This window comes from Rhinoraja longicauda, chromosome 4 (genome assembly GCF_053455715.1).
Source record: "Rhinoraja longicauda isolate Sanriku21f chromosome 4, sRhiLon1.1, whole genome shotgun sequence".
Classification (NCBI taxonomy): domain Eukaryota; kingdom Metazoa; phylum Chordata; class Chondrichthyes; order Rajiformes; family Arhynchobatidae; genus Rhinoraja; species Rhinoraja longicauda.
The window spans coordinates 29148534-29171079 of NC_135956.1; the positions used below are offsets into that span (position 1 = coordinate 29148534).

Sequence of the window (22546 nt, forward strand, 5' to 3'; positions counted from 1 at the left end):
TTAACTAATGAGCCTGCCTTGTCCTTTCCCATAAGGATTTTAAAACTAATAGAACTGTAGTCTCTGGACCCAGAACACTTGCCCACTGATACTTCAGTCACTTGGCCTTTCCAATTTCTTAACTGTAGGTCAAATTTTGTCCTCTCCCTGCAGGGCCCTCAACATATTGGCTAAGGAAACTTTCCTGACGACATGTGACAAATTCACTGGGTCCAAGCTCCTGGCACTATGACAGTTCCCAGTCTAAATTGGGAAAGTTAAATTCCCCTACTATGAAAACCCTATTAGTCTTGCAGTTGCCTGCAAAATCCCAGTATTGGTTCTTCTAATTCCCATTGATCAATCCAAACAAAGCAATCATCCCATTTTTATTTCTCATGGCCAACCAAATAGGCCCACTGGATGAACAATCATATGGATGTCAGATCAGACAACTGCCATAACATTCTCCTTCATCAGTAAAGCAACTCCTCCTCTTTTACCCCTACCTCTAACTGGCTGTGCTGCCAGTCCTGTCCATCGTTTAGTTAGGTTCCTGTAACAGCTATGGCATCTCAGTTTTATGTACCCATCCACACCCCAAATTCATCCACCTCACCCATCAGGCCTACTCATGGGTATAAATGCAATTTAATCCAACAGTCTTTCCTTGATCCCTGCCTGTTTAACTTTCAACTATTGTTTTTCTTTCAGCCTTTCACTTACTTCAGTCCTACATTGGATCCTATCCCTAGCAAATTTAGTTTAAACCCTCCAAAGTAACACAAGCAATGCTGCCTGCCAAGATATTGGTTTCCTTCCAGTTCAGATGCAACCCATCCCTCTTACACAGGGCACCTCTGCCCCAGAAGAGATCCCAATGGTCAAAATATCTGAATCCCTGTCCCCTGTACCAAATCCTTAGCGACACATTCATCTACCCCATCTTCCTGTATCTACCCTCACTAGAACTTGGCACCAGAATCAGCTGAGATTACTACCCTGGTGGTCCTGTTTTTTAGCCTTTTGCCTAACTCCTTGTATTCACTCTGCAAGACCTCATCCCTTTTCCTACCCATTTCATTTGTGCCAACATGTGCAAAAACATCCATCTCCTCTCCCTTTCCCATGAGAATGTTCTGCAGCTGCTCAGAGATATTTCAGAATCTTGGTACCTTAGACACAACACACCATCCCGAGTCTCAATTGCTGCCGTAAAATCTCCTGTCTGTTCCCCAAACTAACAAGTCTGCTATTGTTATGGCTCTGCCTGTCTTCACCCTTCCTTGCTGTGCCTCAGAGTCAGGTACAGCACCACAGACTTGACAGTTGGTGCTCTCTCCTGACCAGTCACACCCTACCCATCCACCCACCCCCAAACAGAAACTAAAGGGGCATAGCTGCTGTCAAAAGGAATGGACCCAGAGGATTCCTACACACTCTGCCCACTCCCTTTGCTAGTGCAGTCAGTAAGTTGTAGTGCAGAGGACACTGAACATCTCCTTGACTTCTCACAACCTGCAGGAGGAGCATACCACTGTCCTAACCACCATCTCTACTGCCCAAGATCAAGGAACATTTACAAAAGAAAAAAAACACAGCATCACCATCTAAGCTGAAAGTCTCACACTTACCCTCCACAAACCAATCGTCTCCACACGGACTGGCCTAACACAAGTTCTCCACTAATGACTGCTAACAGTTTTCAGCTGCTCCAACTGAAACTAAACTGACCTCGTTAACTGTGTTTTACTGCCTCGTTAACTGCCTTTTTTTAAAGTCCCGCTCTTCTGCTCCTCCTTTCACCTTCTCCAACTTAAACCGAAGTAAATTAATTGAAACGTTAATGTTAATTAAAAGAAGCCCCAAACCATTTGCCTTCATTTATTATTTAATGAAGGTTAGTGGCAGATTGAAAAGAACAATGCCTGGTTAAATATATCAACTGGCAAAAACATTGAGGAGTCTCTTGTGAAGTGTGTGTGTCCCACCTGCTCAGGTTAGCACAACTCATCCTAGAATTATTGGTGAGACAAAGGTCAAAGCAAGAAGGCAGTTGCAGTTGCATCTAATCTCAAGAGTGTTTCGTGCTTATATATTCAACATGCAGGCATGGAAATCTGTAACATGCTGACACACATACTGGACCTCGCAGTCTATTCTGTATGGAGCTGCTAGCTGGCTGTTAACATGATTTTGGGCAATTATTTTTTGCATTAAAACGTCACAGTCCTTCGCAAAGTGTGTTGAACTTTACCCAAACTTCACAACTTCATTAAAGATGTATACCATAATACGAGGTCTGTTGAAGACAGAAGGGTACATGAATTTAAAGGGCAAATCGCAAATAGATCTAATACATCGGAGTTACTGCTTTATCTTGCACTAAACATTATTCACGTTATTCCCTTCATCACGTGTCTGTACACTGAAGGGCTCGATTGTAACCATGTTATTGTCTTTCCGCTGACTGGTTAGCATGCAACAAAAGCTTTTCACTGTACCTCAGTACACATGACAATAAATTAAACTAACTAACTACATTTGCATAAATGAAGCATTTCTGCTTCAACCTCAACTTCAGAAATGAAAGATCAACTTGTGTCTTCTATCACTAAAGCAATACTTTAGAATTTAGTGAAAGGAGGGTGAGAAAAGGGAACACTGTGGATGTATCAAGCATTGCACATCAGTACATTACAAATGACAAGAACTGAATAGTTCAACTGACAACCAAAGAAATGATGACCTTATTAAATCTCAGCTTTATCATATCCTTCGAGCAAAATATCATTGTTGTTAGGGCAATTGAGGGCAACGTTTCATTTACTTGAACTATGTGAATGACATTTTGAGCATTTTGATATTAATAGCAAAATAAATAGCAGCAAAAAGTGGTAGGAAGTGTAGTTGAGACCACATAGCAAAGTTTATCACCTAGAAAGTGGAGAGTAGTGTGTACAGGTTTAAACGTCACGTACATTTTAGAGCGATACTGTAGCTTCTAACCAAATTCTCAGTGTTGTTTGGTGGGAGCTATTTAAACGTGCAATAATATAAACATTCCATGACTCAATCACTCTAAAATGTTACACATAACACTTCATTTCAGACAGATTGAGGTTGATAATGCAACAACTAAAAGTTTTGCTTTTAAATGCTACTGTTAAAATCACTTTCAGGAAAGGATGCTGCCCACTAACATTACAGTCCCCACCCTCATCCCCCCCATGTAAATTGCTGGTAAATGTGTAATAGACAATAGATTTAATTTCATAGAAACTAAAAGAAAATAGGACAAGAAAAAAAATAGAATTTGTATCTCTTGAATTTATTACAGAAATAATGTTCTATCAAACCACTGATAACACAATCAACGCAGTCTAAATTCTGGACAAAACATGTCGAAGGTTGAGGCAAGCAGGGCCTGCCAATGAGCAAAGGCAAAAATATGGGTACATTGTCAAATTTATTTTAATGACCTTACCGGAAGAGGGAACTTAAGTGTGATCTGATGTTTCGTAACATATCTACAGTAACTGTGTATTCTTTCCTGAGTAAATAGGCAGGGTCTCATGTTTGTTCTTGGCATATTTCCCTGTGCATAATCCACATATCCTTCCCTACATGTACTTAAAACTGAAGCGGCTGAATCAGCTAATGTTCGGGCTTAGGCTGTTACTCTTAGCAAAAATGAAGAACCCATTCATTGTGGAAGGAAAGATGGCACTGAAAACTACACTGGTTTTCATATAATTTTCACATAGTCTTATTTGGAAGTCTTGCAAGTAAGTTACTTAATGATGTATCACACATGTAAAGCAAGCATATACTGAATATTCTATACACTGGAGAAATCAATTGCAGATTGGTTACCAGGTATCAAAGAATTTCTTGGTTACACAGCCGGTCAATAAATCTGTGTGGGCAGTGAGAACTGAATGTAAAATTAAAGATTGATGCATGAGTTAGAGCATAGAAACACTTGTTGAAGGAGAATTACACACCAGGACATCAAAATGTGGCTCCAGGCAGCCAAGGAGTCAACAAGAAACATGTTATTCATGCCCAGTGCATGAGGAAAGAATGGAAGGATTTGTTCTGGTCAACAGTGCAAAGGGACTTGGGAGTGCTGGTAAACTCAAAAAGTTAATTTGCAAGTCGAATCGTTCGTAAAGAAAACAAACTCAATGCTAGCATTTATTTCAAGAGGGCTTGTATTCAAAAACAGGGATTTAATGCTGAGGCTCTATAAGGTGCTGGTCAGGCCGCATTTGGAATATTGTGAGCAATTTTAGGCACCATATCTGAGGAAGGATGTGCTGGCTCAGGAGAGGGTCCAGAGGAGGTTACAAGAATGATCCCAGGAATTAGTAGGTTAACCTATGATAAGCGTTTGTTGGCACTGGGCCTGTACTCGCTAGAGTTCAGAAGAATGAGGGGGGACCTCATTGAAACATACAGAATAGTGAAGGCTTGGCTAGAGTGGATGTGTAGAGGATGATTCCACTAGTGGGAGAGTCTAGGACTAGAGGTCATAGCCTCAGAATTAGAGGACGTTCTTTTAGGAAGGAGATGAGGAGACATTTATTTAGTCAGAGGGTGGTGAATCTGTGGAATTCTTTGCCCATAGAAGGGTGTGGAGGCCAAGTAAGTGGATATTTTAAAGCCAGAGATAGATAGTTTCTTGATTAGAACAGATATCAGAGGTTATGGGGAGGGCAGGAGAAAGGGGTTAGGAGGGAGAAATAGATCAGACATGATTGAATGGTATAGACTTGATGGGCTGAATGGCCTAATTCTACTCCTATTCCTTTTGACCTTATGACCTCAGTACTCTTGTGTCGAGGAAATTGACAGAGAGAAATTAAAGGAAAAACAGTGAATTCAAGGTTTGCTTCAAGAAGCTTTATTGCATGATATCATGGAGAGGTGGTGGCAGTTAACTGCTCACCAGTTCTCTGACTTCACAGCAGAATTTGCCGACAGTTAACAGTGCAGTAAACAACTTTATTTTAGATACAATTATACGAAAACATACTTCGTCCTTGGCGAAATGTTTCCCTGTTATTACTATCTACTACATGGGTATTAATTATTTCATTAGTCATAATATACTTCTTGTTTATGTTAATCTTATTCAACAACAGATGGTTAATATGGCAAACATAATACAAGGGTATCTTGACATTATTCTATCTCATCTTTCAAGCAGACCGCGCCACTGCCCCCTCTCCGAGCCAATCATAAGCCCCCATTTACTGTAGCGTTTCCTGTGCTACTAGTGGTAGTGGTCTTCCCAGCTATTGCTGTTGTGTTTTTTGATCACAATAATTACTGACATTACAGGGTTAACTATTGTGATCCAACATTCAACAACTTTCCACTGAGAAACAGGCTTCGTTATCTATGTCCTAATTTGTTGTGCTTTATTCACCATGCTACGCATTCCCAGACAAGAGATAATGCGTCTGAAACTTGCTTTGCCAAATTCTCATGCGCTTCTTCTGCACCTGGTCAGCGAGAGATGCCAATTGCCATATCCGCACACCCTTTCATTACCTTGTTGAATTCCGATCAAAATTAAGTAAATGAAGATTTTAATTTTTTCTTCTACATCTTGAAATTGAAGATCATGTTTAGATGCACAGGTGCTAATTGCTGCTGTGAGAGAGCAATAGAAAGGCACTTCATTCACAAGGGTTTGCTCTGCCCGATACACTGCATTCACAAGGAAATTGCACCGTCTGATTGCACCATAAAAGTTAGTTTCTCCTTTCGCAGTCGTGGTACAGAACCTCAATCATTTGAGATACCAGAGAGCTATGCATGTGACACAAGGAATCAGAGAATGGAGAAAACAGTTGGCAACTATCAAGACTTTGAAAAAACTCTCGATGTTGCAACTTTCATGTGATTTAGACCCGTGCTGCAGGATGGTTTTGCATGTGGCTTTAATAATAAACAGACGCAACCTAAATTTGTTAGCCATGAGGGTTTAACACGACTGCATTATCAATGAAAATTTCAAAGAAAATCTATCCACTGCCAGAATCAACTGTGATGGTAGCCTATATCAAAATGAAGAAGTGTGAGTTCAATTCAAGAACAGGGTCATCACCACAAGATTTTAAATTATGTAAATTATTGTTATAGATGTGGTGGCAGGAATTCCCTTTTCCTTTAAACAGATATAGTGCCTTCTATGCCAGCAGGAAGAGCGTACAGCAACAGCAAACATAGCAGCAAATACAAGCAGTATTATTAATGTAACATCTGCACAAAGAGAAGAAAATATAAAAAGGAAGGTTGTATAACATTGAAATTTATGCAAAGGGGAGAGGGGGAAGGGGAGGGGGAGGGGGGGGGGAGGATGGGGGGGGAGGATGGGGGGGGGGGGGGGGAGGAGGGGGAGGGAGAGGGTGCTGCACCAATGCAGGAAAGGTTTGGGCCCAACAGGTCCACTTGATCTAGTAAGTTATAAAGGCTACAGATTAGAATGATCAACAGTAATAACTGCCAGAACTGAAGGAGCATTGTTATTTGGCAATGATTGGCTGAGAAAACAGGAGGATTGAAAGGATATATTCAGTGGCCATGCACATGCTCTGAAATCATGTCTAAAAACATAGTTATACAAACCTGATGAGATCATTAATGATGTCTAGCATTACTGCCTATAAGGCAGATCAATCCTGATGTTAAACCGATAGATTGAATTCATTAAAAAGGCAGGTGGAAGAAGATCTAGACAAATAATAAAAAAGAGTCTGAGTAAAAATGACTCGTAGTAATTGAGTGACCCCAATCATGTTAATACCCGAGGCTGACCAGACAGTTGGATTACATGGTGACTATAAAATTGTCTCTAAATAGTGTTAAAGACGAATGTTACTCATTCCTGACATCTCAAGGGCTCTATTCAGAATTGGAGGGAGTCAAGTTTTTCATGATTATATTTGGCACATTCATTCAATCAGTTAAATGCAGATGAAGAGTGCCAACAACATCTTCCCATGAGTGCAGCTGAGAGACAGAACTCACACCAAGTTGCTAAAACAGTCAATTTTACACAGTAGGTGCCCCTGTCAACAGTAGACATGTTTTCACAAAGCATAGACAGTAGAAAACATATTGCCTATGTATGCAGAGAATAAGTTGCATTGCAACATGATGAGTTTATTGAAGCTTGCAGGTGATACCGCAAACTATGGAGTGCGATCAGTCATCAGTTATGCCTTGGATGGTGCCAGAAGCATCTAGAAACAAGGAACTGCGAATGCTAGTTTACAAAAAAAGACAAAGTGTATGAGTAACTCAGTGGGTCAGGCAGCATCTCTGAGAATATGCATTGGTGATGTTGGGGTCAGGGCCTTTCTTCAGACTTGTCTTTTGGAGGAGGTTGTTGTGATCATGTTCTCAAGAAATTGTGCCTGAGCTGTTAAGTTACACCAGCACTTTGTGTCAGCATTAGCATTTAGCACTTTAAACAAAAGTAAATAAAATTGTGAAGAAAGTTTCAAATGTCAATTTCAGGTTATAAAAGTGATTCCAGCTTCTGCTGGCAAGGTATTTCATCGACAGTTATGGATCATAAACTCAAATTATTTGTTCTGGGTCTAAAGGCATCCATTTCAGTAAGGATATAGAGATGGAGACACAAGAGACTGCAGAGGCTGAAAACTTGAGATTCTGTGGAAGGCAATGAATAGGTGACAGTTTGGGTTGGGACCATTCTTCAGACTGGGTTCTGTCCGGAAACATCAGTCCATTTCCCCTCAACTGATGCTACGTGGTCTGCTAAATTCCTCCAGCACTTTGTCTTTTGCTCTGAATGTAGAGATGTTTAGTTTTACTGGTTGGTACAACTTCCAGGCTGAAGAGTACCGATCTTCAAAGCAGTTATCTTCAAAGTAGATAGGGTAAGAAGGCTTTTGGTACATTGGACTTCATCAGACAGGGTATTGAGTATACCAGTTGGGATATTATGTTTCAGTTGTACAAAACGTTGGTGAGGTGGCATTTTGAGTACTGTGCTCATTTTTGGTCACCCTTGTTATTGGAAGGATGTTATTGAACTGGAAAGAGTGCAGTGAAGATTTATGAGGATGTTGCAAGGACTTGAGCGCTTGAGCAGTAGAAGAAGGCTGGGCAAGCTAGGATGTTCTTCCTTGGAGCACTGAGAGCTAAAGGGTGATCTTATAGAGGTGTATAAGACCATGAAGGGAATAGAACGAGTGATGCACATAGTCTTTTACCCGAGTGTGGAATCAAGAACTAGAGGAAATAAGTTGAAGGTGAGAGATTTAATAGGAAGCTGAGGGGCAACTTTTTCACACAGATGGTTGTAAGTATGTGCAACCAGTTGCCAGAGGAGGTAGTTGAGATAAGTACCATAACAACATTTAAAAGATATTTGGACAGGTACATGACTAGAAAAGAATTGGAGGGATATGTGCCAAATGCAGGCAGGCTATTGTAGATTGTAGATGGGGCATCTTAATCGGAATGGACAGATGGGCCAAATGGCCTGCATCCATGCTGTATGACTATGATTTATGAGACTAAGGTTGTGTCAGCTAAGAGTGAGAACCCACACAAAATTCAATACTAAAATCTCTCAAAAAGTCAACTGATGTAAAAGTGAGCTTGATACCAATATAGATCTTGATCTTTCAACCTTGCACATTCCACCTTCTGCACTTCCCAAACAGATGTCAAGCCACCAACTTAATGATAATGAAATGTTAGGTATTTCAAGTCAAGATTTCATTGTCATGTATACAAGTAGGGTGAGGTACAGGAACAATGAAAAATCCTGCTTGCTGCAGCATCACAAGCATGCAGACTCAGACAACACATAGGAACATTGTTATACATAAATTATTAAGACAGCAAAAAGAAGAAAGACTGTGTAAATCTGCAAGACATAGTGCAGTAGCACAATTAGTAAAAAAAGTCCATGTTAGTGCAAGAGGTGGTCAGTTGTGTTCCCTTGCTGATGTAGGATTAGATTGTGCAGGTGATTCAAGAACTTGTAGGAAAGTAGTTATCCTTAAATGTGGTGTTCTGTACCTCCTGCCTAATAGCATTCTTAAGGGGCATGGCCTAGATGGTGAGGATCCTTAATAAATACTACCTTGTTGAGGCAGTCCCTCATTAAGATGCGTTTGTACCCCTTGTGTAGGCAGGTAGCAGGAGACTCAGCGGGAAGTCATGTAACTGTACATTGTGAGTGGGTCGATTGTAATCATGTAATGTTTTTCCGCTGACTGGTCAGCACGCAACAAAAGCTTTTCACTGTACCTCGGTACATGTGACAATAAACTAAACTAAAGTTGAAGGGTACATGAGAGAGAATATATGACGGGGAAATGTGGGAGAATGGAAATTGTGGTATTGCTCTGAGAGTCAGCATAAATGTGATGGGCTGAATGGACTCCTTCAATATTGTAAGAAAATGTGAGAAATTTAAGAATGGAGTCTGTATGGGATGAGCATAGTTGGAGGAATGAAACAAAACAATACAATGTGACTTACAATGGGGTAGGGTTACAAAAGGCAGGTAGGTGTGCACTGATCCATGCTGTAGTCTAGAAATATAGATTTTATCATCAATCTGGCACAGGCATAATGCAGAGTTGGGAGTCAATCCTTTCCATTTTGAAACATAGGTCACCTACATCAATGCCCCTCTTGGTACCATCATGATTTAGAGTCTACAAACAAAGTATTAGAGGAAGTCAATGGATCAGGTGGCATCTGTAGAAGGGTCAGAATCTGAAATATCATCTGTCTATTCCCTTCACAGATGCTGCCTGACCCACTGAGTTCCTCCAGCAGTTTGCTTTTGCACAAGATTCCAGCATCTGAAGTTTCTAGTATCTTCACGATTTAGAGTCTGATGGCTGAAGTCACAGCTTCGATGGGGGAGCAAACACAATATGCCTTTCACTAATAGAGAGGTTATTACAGTAAACGCTCACACTACTGTTGTCATGACTCGGGATATCAAGGATGAAAGGGGCTTTGCAGCAGTCTACTAATTTATCCTTCGATAGATCAGTGGGATTGCTGAAGTGTCGCCCTGCAAAAGCAGCAGTGAGTCCTTGTCATCACCTATGATGGCAGCATCCCTGCAGTCACCCCCATCAAACTGTTAATGGCTTTGCAGTTATCTGTCAGCCAGCCAGCCCAGGTAGCAGCTACACATTCTCAGATGGTGCTGTCCAAAGGCATGCATTCTTCCAAATCACTTCACAGGACCATTGGTGTTTCCTCCCTTGAAACCCTTTTGCTATCGATTATCTCAATACTGAGAGAACGGCTTCCCAGTAGAATAGTCAAAGTCCCTTAGGGATGATCTATTTACCTTTAAATGCACAGGGATGATCTATTTACCTTTAAATGCACAGGGATGTTCTGTTTACTTTTAAATGCACAGGGATGCTCTGTTTACCTTTAAATGCATTATGTTCTGAGTTAATCTACGAATATGGATTGGAGCGTGCCTTTTCAGGTGATTTTTGTTCTGTGTTATCAGAAAGATGATGATGTAGAGGCACTGTTTGTTGAATGGTGAAGCGAAGGTGGAGTTGCTGGTTTCAATCATGAATTGCTTTGCTACATTGAACCCAGGCAGAAAGGTGTTCATGTTGTATGAAAACACAAAGGAACACAGCAGATCAGGCAGCATCTATGGAGGGATTAGACAGCCGGTATTTTATGTTACAATCCTTCTTCAGATTGATTATAGTATTGTCTATTCCCTCCACAGATGCTACTTCCTCCAACTTTTTATGTTTTGTTCAAGATTCCAGCTTTGGGCCAGGACAAATCGACTCAAAAACAGTTTATTTCCCTGGGCAATAAGAACAGTGAACGGAAGCACATGACTCGACTACTATCATTTAATAAAAAGAAACTTTCTTTTAAGAATTTTTAAGTGTTTAACCCATTCATTATTTATTAGGTTTTTAAATCGGTTTTTATTTGATACTGGCATTTGTTGTGTTGGTTCGTATGTCTGTGCAATTGTCTTTGCACTGTCGCACTGTTATCAGTTGTAGCACTTCTAATTTCGTTGTACCTTGTGTACAATGACAATAAAGGCATATTATTATTCTGCAGTTCTTCATGTCTCCTGATCATGCTGTATCCTGCCTTCCTTTTCACCATTCCTTTGTCTCCTGCAGCATTCATTTCTTTCTCATGTTCCATCTGCATCTTGTCTAATGTAGCTTGGGCTTATGCATGCAGAATGGGCACGGGATATACAAGGTGCCACAAGCACAAGAAGTGTTGATGTCCCCACAACTGGTTGTTGCATGGCTCTTGCATGGTGGTCAATGAGGCAGGAAGATTGCTTGAAGCCCATATTTGTAAGATACTAATTGTCCGCATGGCTTTCAGGACCAGCATGGTGGAGTCTAGAGTCATTTAAGTTCCTCGGAACCATAATCTCCAAGGACCTTAAATGGGAGGCCACCATCGACTCCACAGTCAAAAAGGCCCAACGGAGGATGTACTTCCTGCAGCAGCTGAGGAAACACAACCTGTCACAGTTTTACACCCCCATCATAGAGTCTGTCCTCACCTTCTCCATCATGGTCTGGTTTGGTTCAGCCACCAAGCAGGACATCCGGAGGCTGCAGCGCATCATTCAATCAGCCAAGAAACTTGTTGGCTGCTCCCTTCCCCCCGAACTGTACACTGCAAGGGCCAGGAAGTGAGCGGGTAAGATCATCTCTGACCCCTCTCACCCTGGCCACAAACTCGTTGAACTACTTCCCTCTGGGAGGCGACTCCGGACTATTAAAGCTGCCACAGCCAGACATAAAAACAGCTTTTTTTCCACGAGCAGTAGCTCTACTCAACAGCCAAAAGTCTGTAGCCTCTTTTCACTCTGGCACTTTATTTTCACATGTTTAGATTATAATGTTTTATTTTTAATTGTCTGTTGTATATCGTGTTTTTATCCCTTTGCAAGCAAAGCACCAAGGCAAATTCCTTGTAAGTATACATACTTGGTCAATAATTTTTTAATCCATTGTTTATTTATTTATTATTATTAGGTGTATATAATATAGTGTCATTGAGTTATAACAACATTATAACAGGCCTAACTCTTGCATGCCAACCAAGATGTCTTCCTCAACTAGTCCCATTTGCCTGTGGCATGCCATGTGCCTTTTTTACTACCTGATCTACCTGTGTCAAAACTTTCAGGAAACTATGAACTTGTACCCTGAGTCTCTCTGTTCTGTAACACTTCCCAGGTCCTGTTATTCAATGTGAATATCCTGCCCTGGTTTAACTCCCTCAAATGCACCACATTATACTTGTCAGAGTTAAATGGCATCTGCCATTCCTTGTCCCGTTTTTCCATTTGATCTTGATCTTATTGTAACCGTAGCCAACATTCCTTCACTGAATTAAGGACGGCATGATGGCGCAGCAGTACACCCTTACAGCGCCAGAGACCTGGGTTCGATCTTGACTGCAGGTGTCTGTTTGTATGGAGTTTGTACGTTCTGTGACCTGCGTGGGTTTTTTTGGGGATCTTTGTTTTTCTCCCATACTCCAAAGACATACAGGTTTGTAGGTTAATTGGCTTGGCATAATTGTAAATTGTCCCTAGTGTGTAGGATAGTGTAATTGTGCAGGGATTGCAGGTCGGCGTGGACTCGGTGTGCCAAAGGGCCTGTTTCCTTGCTGCATTGCAACAAAACAAATGGTGGTATTCAGTGTCCACCATACCACCATTTTGGTGTCTTTCGCAAACTTACTACACTCTCATCCAAATTTTTACTATAGATGATGAACAAAAGTGGACCCAGCACTGATCCCTGTGGCACACCACTAGTCACTTTCTTCCCATCTGAAAAATAATCCTCCTCCACTACTCCCAGACTCCTTCCACCAAGCCAATTTCACATTTAATTGGCCAGCTCCCCCTGGATTCCATGTGATCTAACCTCCCCAACTAACTTATCATGCGGGACTTTGTCAAAAACCAGGCTAAAGGCCATGTAGACTATGTTTACCACAGGTAATCCCTGAGTATATCGACTTGCCTTGATGGGACTAAAGCACCTGGCTTAGAGGACTTTTGTGAAATGTATGAACTAGGATTTGTCCAGGTTTATGGGATTTACTGGTATGCTGTGCTGTTTCTTGTCAAACATGAGGGTATGAAATCTCTTCCAGTTCAGGAAAATATCAATATTGACAAGAGGGGCAACTAGAACAATGTGGCAACAACACTCTTCAGCATGGTGCTGAGCAAAACATATAATAAGCCTTGGGCTCACTCTTGCTTGTCTTGAGTAAGTGGTTTAACTCTGCATTACAAAGAGCATTGTTTTACTGTAAGCTACAAAATAATACTGGTAACTTCACTAATAACCTGGAAGGAGACATATGAATCAAAGTTTCACAACAGATTGGACATCCCCCACAGGATTGCAGTATTTTGAACCTCTGTTATGGTTAGAACAATTGACACATGTCAGCCTCTTTATTGAAGCAACAACATCAAATAATGTGAGGCTCAGGTCAGAGATTACTCTCTGAAGACACTCACCTGCCAGACCACTCAATGGAATACTCAAACCAAAAACTTGTCAAAATATCAAAAATCACAGTCAGTAACTAATAATTCAGCCTACCACCCAATGAGTAGTTCATGATCTCTTTAAATGAAATTGGCAGGGAGATTTTCATGCCATTGAATGTTGTGTTTAGTTGTGCCAAAAGCTGTCATCGGCTGGTGTGTGACATTCAAGAACAGCAGTGCCAGTGTCAAAGCAGTGTTGTACAATGATTAATGTCATCATCTGTTTACTCTGCACATTTCTGGCAAGTGTTAGGTATTTGTGCGTAAATCCTTTTAGGATAACAGTTTTCGATTTAATGTGAGACCATTATTCACGTGGTGTCTCTCTTGGAGTAAAGCCAAAGTACATTTGGACCCGGTCTTTGAGCTACAGCTCAAAAGCTGTGTTCAATGATGAGTTCAGAGAGATAGTATAAACTGGATGGGTATATCAATATCTGACCTTTAATGTGTCTGGGTCATCTCATCTAGTACCCACTAGAGGATATTCCTCACCTTGTCATCTGCAGGAGTTGCATAAGAATTGGCGAGTGGGAGTGTTCATAAGACTGGAAAATGCCACAACCTTTGAAGGTAAAATCACATAAAACTCTTCCAGAGTTATCATGCATTTGGAGTATAAAGTATCATGAAGGGATACTAAATTAAGACAGTGCACCACTGAAAGGAAATAAATGCAGTGAAATTGTTGATAACATTTCTACTCCAAATTTTTCCTTCTGTGTACAACTTTATAGTATAAGATACAGTTTTCCAGGAGCAAATAAATACGTAAAATCATAGCACAAACTCTTGTACAATGACATTTATGTCTCTAGTACATTTCTTTGTTAGTTTTATAATTATAGACTGAGAGGGTTTGAAATATATAGATCTCAGAATTATGCATCAAATGTGTCCATTGAAGCATAAAAAATATGTACAATTGAGGAAAAAAAATCACTTTTCAAGTTTATTTGAGAATCCAAAATCTTTCGCAAGGAATCAATAATGTTGTTAAGATGAAAAAAATGAAGAGTGAATGTATTTGGCAAAGAGAAATGTGTAAAATAAATACAAGAAACAATCAATCATTTTCTGCAAAGGAGAAACCCAGATATGAGTTTTTTTTATTATTACCGAAGAAACTAATTCAATGTAGTAAGCATAATCACATAAATTGAGATGGGTTGTGCCAACACAGTAAACTGGCACCCCAAAATATTTTTCAATGCTTACAAAATTACTTACAAACACCTCTATTTATTATTTCATAAATAGACCCAACAGTTTCCATTAAAAAAGATTAAATATAGACATACAGTATGAAGAAACAATTATATATAGCCATATGTCGAGGTTATAACTTAGCTCTCTCCAATCAGTTGCTGTATCTAATAAACACCAGAGAAGCATTTGGCAGTTTAAATTTTTTTTTTACACAAACGTATAGAGTGACGTAATTACTAACCATGACACCATAGAAGATACAAAAACATCTATGTAGTACAAAATAAATGTGTTTTGCTTTTTAACACTTAAAAACTGTTCATGCTAGTCTATGAGAATTTGGGGTGCTTAATAAAATTGTTGGAAGCAACTTTGCAAATATATAACTATGAAACTGTTTTCTTACAAATTAAGCAAAAAATACTAATCTTGCCAATCTGGTCCCATTTAAATGATATAATTTCGCTGGTCAGTGCCAGTATAAAGTTACGTTTTAGCTAGGAAACCCTTTTTTATCATTTTATACTCTAAGAGAGTGTAACACAAACCCTATTTACAAATTTGCTATGAGTGCTCTATCCATCAGTCAATGTTTTCACTGGTTAACTATCAACAACTGATGGAAGATCTGGGATTGTGGTCCCAGAACGACATAAAATTGCTAAGGCAGTTCACTACAGCAGCACTCCACAGCAAAACCAACAGTAAGCAAAATGATCCAAGTTTCCTTCAGAAATGAAGAGGGATGCTTGTCCAATAATAATCTTCGTTGGAAAGAAGCGAAATGATGGCCAATCCCACAAGCTTTAAGTGCAAGCTCAAAGATCTAAGTGCTTAGCGACTTGTTCTCTAAAAAGACACAGAACTGCCTTGATACACTCCATTTTTGAAGACTTCCCTGCAGTCATCATAGGAAAGAATGGTATATCCTCAGGTGAGGTACAGCGGTTTATCCCTCTGCAAACTGCTACATAGAAAAAAAAAGTGTTAATTTTTGCTTAAAACAAACGGAAGCACAAAAATACAACTTAAGTGCGTCTTTCTTTATTTACTCAATATGAATCACCCTCTGATAACGTACGTCCGTCTGTCTGTCTGTCTGTCTGTCTGTCTGTCTGTCTGTCTGTCTGTCTGTCTGTCTGTCTGTCTGTCTGTCTGTCTGTCTGTCTGTCTGTCTGTCTGTCTGTCTGTCTGTCTGTCTGTCTGTCTGTCTGTCTGTCTGTCTGTCTGTCTGTCTGTCTGTCTGTCTGTCTGTCTGTCTGTCTGTCTGTCTGTCTGTCTGTTCTCATCCACAAAAAAACAGCACACGACCCACACAATTTTAGGCCCACCTTACTCACCATTGTCCTGGGGTGTGTTTAACACGTTTCATTCAAATTGGTCTTATATTTTTAAAGTTACAGAGATTTTAAAGTTTAAAAATGACCTTATTAAACCGGTTGCTTGCCATGTTCAGCGTATGACATCACAATGGGACCCGACCGAGTGACAGCCGATGAGGGAGGGGGGGCCCAGGGAGTCGCGGCCAATGAGGGGGGAGGGGCTAACTTTAACAAATGCGCTCCCCCCTCCCCCCCGGGAGGCCCGCAGGAGAAACAGGGCCGAGGTCAGTGGCTTCTCCCTGTCCCCCCTCGCCCGCCCACGGCCCCGGGAGACACTCCCCGCCCGCCAACAGGTGCACAGATCGGTAGGGTTGCTGGGCCCGGCACGGCCCCAGGGGACACTCCCCGCCTGGCAATGGGTCCATGGAAGGGGAGGGTTGCTGGGCCCGAAGGAGAGCTTTCCACCCAACGGTTCCAGTCCCAAACTTCTCCTGCAATGGTCCAGCACACTCTCCTCCCCCCCTCCCCCTCCCCCTCCCCGTGAAATACTGCATATGTCAGTTTTCAGCCAGGAATAGATAATTGCAAGAGCATCCACCCAGAAAAGCCAATAAGCTTCCTCAATGCAAATTCCATTGTAGGATTATAATGTCAAATTCAACAACAGTAAAACACAGTATCTTAAATGTACCAGGGCCTCAAACAGAATATGACAAGGGCATAGACACAAAAAACTGGAGTAACTGAGCAGGTAAGGCAGCATCTCTGGAGAAAAGGAATAGGTGATGTTTTGGGTAGAAGGGTCTCGACACAAGACGCCACGTATTCCTTTTCTCCAGAGATGCTGCCTGTCCTGCTGAGTTCCTCCAGCTTTTTATCATATCATATCATATCATATATATATACAGCCGGAAACAGGCCTTTTCGGCCCTCCAAGTCCGTGCCGCCCAGTGATCCCCGTACATTAACACTATCCTACACCCACTAGGGACAATTTTTTTAAACATTTACCCAGCCAATTAACCTACATACCTGTACGTCTTTGGAGTGTGGGAGGAAACCGAAGATCTCGGAGAAAACCCACGCAGGTCATGGGGAGAACGTACAAACTCCTTACAGTGCAGCACCCGTAGTCAGGATCGAACCTGAGTCTCCGGCGCTGCATTCGCTGTAAAGCAGCAACTCTACCGCTGCGCTACCGTGCCGCCCTACTCTACCGCTGCGCTACCGTGCCGCCCTACTCTACCGCTGCGCTACCGTGCCTATCTTTGATTTAAACCAGCATCTGCAGTTCCTTCCTACACATGACAAGGGCATTCTTTGCAGCCATTCAGATGAAGCATAAAGATCCATTTCTAACAAGCTTCCAGCCTTTATCTTTGGTTTTGTGTTACTGGACCTCATTCAAACCAAATTTCAGCATAAAATGTTTTGAGACATTTCCAAGCCATTGATGACTAACTTATGTAGTAAACAAACAAATCACTGTTGCTCTGGTAGTTGAATGCCTCTCCATGAACCAAGTGTTCCAATAGTTTGTATATCTCAAGCTGTTTTTCCTCTGTAAGGTAGATCGAACCTAATGTTATTAACTAATACAAACTAACACCTATCATCAGTGAAATTGATTTCTTACAGATAATATCATATCATATCATATCTATACAGCCGGAAACAGGCCTTTTCGGCCCTCCAAGTCCGTGCCGCCCAGCGATCCCCATACATTTAACACTATCCTACACCCACTAGGGACAATTTTTACATTTACCCAGCCAATTAACCTACAAACCTGTACGTCTTTGGAGTGTGGGAGGAAACCGAAGATCTCGGAGAAAACCCACGCAGGTCACGGGGAGAACGTACAAACTCCTTACAGTGCAGCACCCGTAGTCAGGATCGAACCTGAGTCTCCGGCGCTGCATTCGCTGTAAAGCAGCAACTCTACCGCTGCGCTACCGTGCCTCCCTGAAATGATTTTAAAGCACCAATATCTTTTGTTCAGAATTATGCTGCAGGAGACCTCAATTCTCATAAGTAGTAAACATTATTTAGTAGGAAGTTTTAACAACTAATCTGTCCCATTTTTAAATGCATTTAGGATCCAGAATTCTAGGAGCTAAAAAGCCAACTATACTTCAGGACAGCAAAATTGGTGCTTTCAAATCAGTACTACCAAATTGGAGCTCAATGATATAAATAACAACATGTGTTCTATCTGCATTTAGCAGGAATAAAATTCCCTTCCCTCTCTTATTCCACTATTTGGGCTTTTTAAAGGAAACTCATGGGTTTATTGATGCAATTATTTGCAGGTATAGTGCCAATTCATTTATAGAACAATAGTTGGATTGAGATACTATTTGATGCTTGAAGTCTTTATGGCACTATATTGTGCCTACAGGGATAGAAGATTCTGCATTTCACTTCAATACTCCTGCACAATCCCAGACACATGGGTTCTCACTTTTCATTTTTTCAGGAATGCAGAATGACTGCACGAATAAGGCGAATAATAGATTGATGTTTGCTAAAGCTAAATCTTTGGTCCTCTGTCTTCTTCATATTGTGTTATATAAACTCCAAACATCTACATCTACAAGCATCTGTGTCTCTCATCATTTTGAAAATGCAGATCTTGTTTGTCGTAGGCTGCTTTTCTCCAGCGTAAAGAGGTTAAGCCATACAAGTAAACAAACAGATTACAAATTGATTAGGAAGCATTAAAAGCAGGCCAGCTGACTTATGGCTACTGGAATTCAATGTAAATAAATGCAGTGTTAATAGATAATAGGCAGGAAATGTATATAATCCATTAGCAGAAGCGGATAAAACGTTTGATGGTAATTGATCTTCCGTTTAAATGTTTTAATCATTGTGATGATTAAATGAACCTGATCAGCTTTTAGGGTTAAGTTGCTAATTGAAACAAGACATTATAACTTCGTACACAACACTTATTTTTCTTAGGCGCTAAATTTCACTTGAGCTCAGCACTGATGTGCAGGCTGTGTTACTTACGTAACTCCCTTTTCAATTTTCCTTTAGAAGTTGCTTTAGAAGTGCTAGATGACTAAGCACAATGAGAGGAAAATCCCCCCTTTTCAAAAATAATAGTTTGCAAGCTCGGTCATCTGTTGCCACAATAAAATGGAAACGTTCAGGTGGTTCTGAGAATGATGTACATGATAATTCCGTGAGGCATGTCTCTAGATTATATATGGGTGTGCATTTTTAGCTTAATATGTTTGTATTCACGCTTGCCTATTACACAATTTAATTGCATCCAATTTGCGTTACTCCAGCATTTTCGTGTCTATCTTTGGTTTAAACCAGCATTTGCAATTCCTTCCTATACATTAATTGCCTCCAAAATGTTAGAACATTAGAATCCCTCTCCTCCAAGTCACAAGTGAATTACGGAAATGGAAGGGCACCTCAGCTCATCCATTCAAATTAAACTTGGAGTTCCATGAATGAACATTTGTTGTTAAATAACTCTGGGATTTTGCTATTTTTTTGACAGACTTTTTCGTCTATATGTATGTGTATGAACAAAGTTTTTCCACTGTCAATTCTAAATTTACCTTTTATAGTTTTAAAATATTTGTAATTGTTCTATTCACTGAGTTTAATTTTACATTTTCTGAACATTTACTGTATTTCTATATAATATGATGCCCTAGGCAAAATTGTAATGCGAAATAACCCAAGATGTTGAGATGTTTTTCAGGAATAAGATGTAATGGGTGTCTATTTCAGGAACCAATATCCTGCATTTGACTTAAAATAGAACATAGAATAGTACAGCACAGGAACAGACACTTGGGCCGACAAATGTTTGTGCCCAACATGATACAAAGACCACTCTTAACTGCCGTCAAATAATCCATATCCTTCCATTCCCTGCATATTCATATGCCTATCTAAAAGTTCTTAAATGCCACTATTGTATCGGCTTCCACCACCACCCCCCACAGCATGTTCCAAACACTCACCAACCTATGTGTGAAAAAAAACTTGCCCTGCACATCTCCTTTAAACTTTGCCTCTCTCACCTTAAAGCTATGCCCTCTAATATTTGATATTTCCATCCTGTGAAAGAAGTTCTGATTTTCTACCGTATCTATGACTCTCAGAATTTTAGATACTTCTATCAGGTCTCCCGCAACCTCTGGTGTTCCAGTGAAAACAATTCAAGTCTGTACAACTTCCCTCTACAGCTAATACCCCTAATTCATGCATCATTCTGGTAAACCTTCCCCACACCTCTCAAGAGCCTCCACATCCTACCTGTAATGAGGTGACTAAATAGAAAATAAATCTAACTATTTGAATAGTATGTTATTGCACTTTTCCATGTTTCACATCAAACCAATTACACTCTCCTAATAATTCCCAGGAATTATAATTTTCTTCATTTTCTAGATTACATATGAACAATAAAGAGAATACATGAAGACATTTCATACATTATAAATGCAAATGTATTAATTCCAATTATGTATGCATTCCTATCTACTTTGGGCTTTCAAGTGGATTTGTTATTATGCTAGAACAAGATGTCGTTTTTCACTGCTAACCTCTGCATGCATGTATCTACCAATGTGTTTTTAAAGAAGTCCCCTGTAGTCCACAAGAGCGTTAAAAGCCAGTCTTCAATTGATCAAGCAATATTAGCTGACAAGCAGTAAGTGGACTCGGACATGAAAATGTAGTTTAAGATTTATTATAGAGTAATTTCCTTGCAATTTCCCTGAAGTTTCTCCCAAACCGTCATCATAATTTAGGTGGATAATTGCTGGAAATTCTAGGTGTATAATATTGAATCTGCTGAAGCAATAGCAGCCAATGGGGGGAACCCTAAGGAAATTCCCAGCAATATATTCTCGGATTATATTTAGATTCCTATTATTCTTCTATCCAGATTTATAATGGGAGCTTGTAATGCTGATAAGAGGATTTTAACTACAGCATCTCAAGCATGGACAGTTTCCATTAAAAGTGTGAACATGATTTTTTTTAACGGATCAAGTTGGAAGGAAATGCAAATGTACATTAACGATATGCACCCAAGCACATTAGGGAATCTAGCTCTTGTTTAAGTGCATTCTATCAGCTTTAATTGCTACATTCAATGATATGGCCCTATCAAGTAGCTTTTTTTCTCCATCTGGAGTGATTCAGCAGGTCCAGCCTAGAAGCAGCAGGGGAGGTGGTGTGGGCCAGCGTCAGTAGCCCAGCCTGGCAGTGAAGGACAGTCGGTTTAGTTTAGTTTATTTTTAGTTTAGTTTGGAGATACAATGCGGAAACAAGCCCTTTGGCCATCCAAGTCCGCGCCGACCAGCGATCCCCGCACACTTACACAATCCTACACACACTAACGACAATTTACAATTATGCCATGCCAATTAACCTATAAACCTGTAGGTCTTTGGAGTGTGGGAGGAAACTGATCCCAGAGAAAACCCACGAAGGTCACGGGGAGAACGTACAAACTCTGCACAGGCAAGCACCCATAGTCAGGATCAAACCCAGGTCCCTGGCGCTGTAAGGCAGCAACTCTACCTCTGCGCCAGCGTGCTGCCTAGAAGCGGCCGAGGAGGTGGTGCGGGTTAGGAGTGGCACTGTAGCCTGACCTTGAAGCAGCCAGGAAGGCAGAGTAGGCTGAGAGTGGCGTAGGCAGCCCAGCCTGGGAGCAGCTGAGCGCGGCAGTGTGGGCCAGGGCTGGTGTCGGCAGTCCACCCTGGTGGTGAAGATCGGTAGGCCCGTCCATTATAACCAAAATCCGTTATAAAGAGGTCCATAATAACAAGGGTCTACTGTAGTTGATATACTAATGCATTTTTTAAAAATTGAAAAAATACTCCTGATTTTTCTTTCGTACTGTCCCCCATACAATACAGGCATCACTGATAATTCCAAAATGCTGATAACTCTTGTAGACAACTTTTTTCCCCTTTGCGTTATCACGACTTTAAGATAAGTGGATACTTACTCAACTGATTCAGAAACACTCCCCATCCCACATTAGAAACACATTTGTATTTGATTATAATCTAATAGAAAAAACTCATATCTATTCCTTTATTTTACTCATGCACTAATGCAGACAATCAAACAAAAACTTAAGCATGCAATAATAGCTCATTGGCCCCATTTAAAATAAGAAGCTGTGGCTGTCATTTTATATGAAACCACTGACCACTAACCCATTATTGCAGTAGTCATTCCAGTCAACACTCTGTGGTGGGGGATTTCGGCAAACTGGGCGGACGCAGTCCATTGTTGGAGTAGCAACAGGTGCAGCTGTAGATGTTGAGTTGATTATGTTCTGAAACTCAGATTGCAAGAATCCCTGAAGCAGAAAATAACATATACTTTCAGGGTTGTGTCATGAAATAAAAAAAATGAAAAGTGA

The 22546-nt window shown here is 40.7% G+C and overlaps 1 protein-coding gene across 8 annotated transcripts in view; it reads right to left on the reverse strand.

Moving 5' to 3' along the window:
- Window positions 1-14667: 14667 nt before the first annotated feature.
- Window positions 14668-22546, reverse strand: part of tox (thymocyte selection-associated high mobility group box) — a 182322-nt gene continuing 174443 nt past the window's right edge. For all 8 annotated transcript variants that reach the window (XM_078397434.1, XM_078397435.1, XM_078397429.1 and 5 more), the window contains 2 exons: window positions 22338-22483; window positions 14668-15773 (listed from right to left, as the gene is read on the reverse strand). In XM_078397434.1, coding sequence (XP_078253560.1) covers window positions 15737-15773; window positions 22338-22483 — 183 coding nt within the window. In that variant the 3' untranslated portion in view covers window positions 14668-15736. The remainder of the gene's footprint in view (window positions 15774-22337; window positions 22484-22546) is intronic.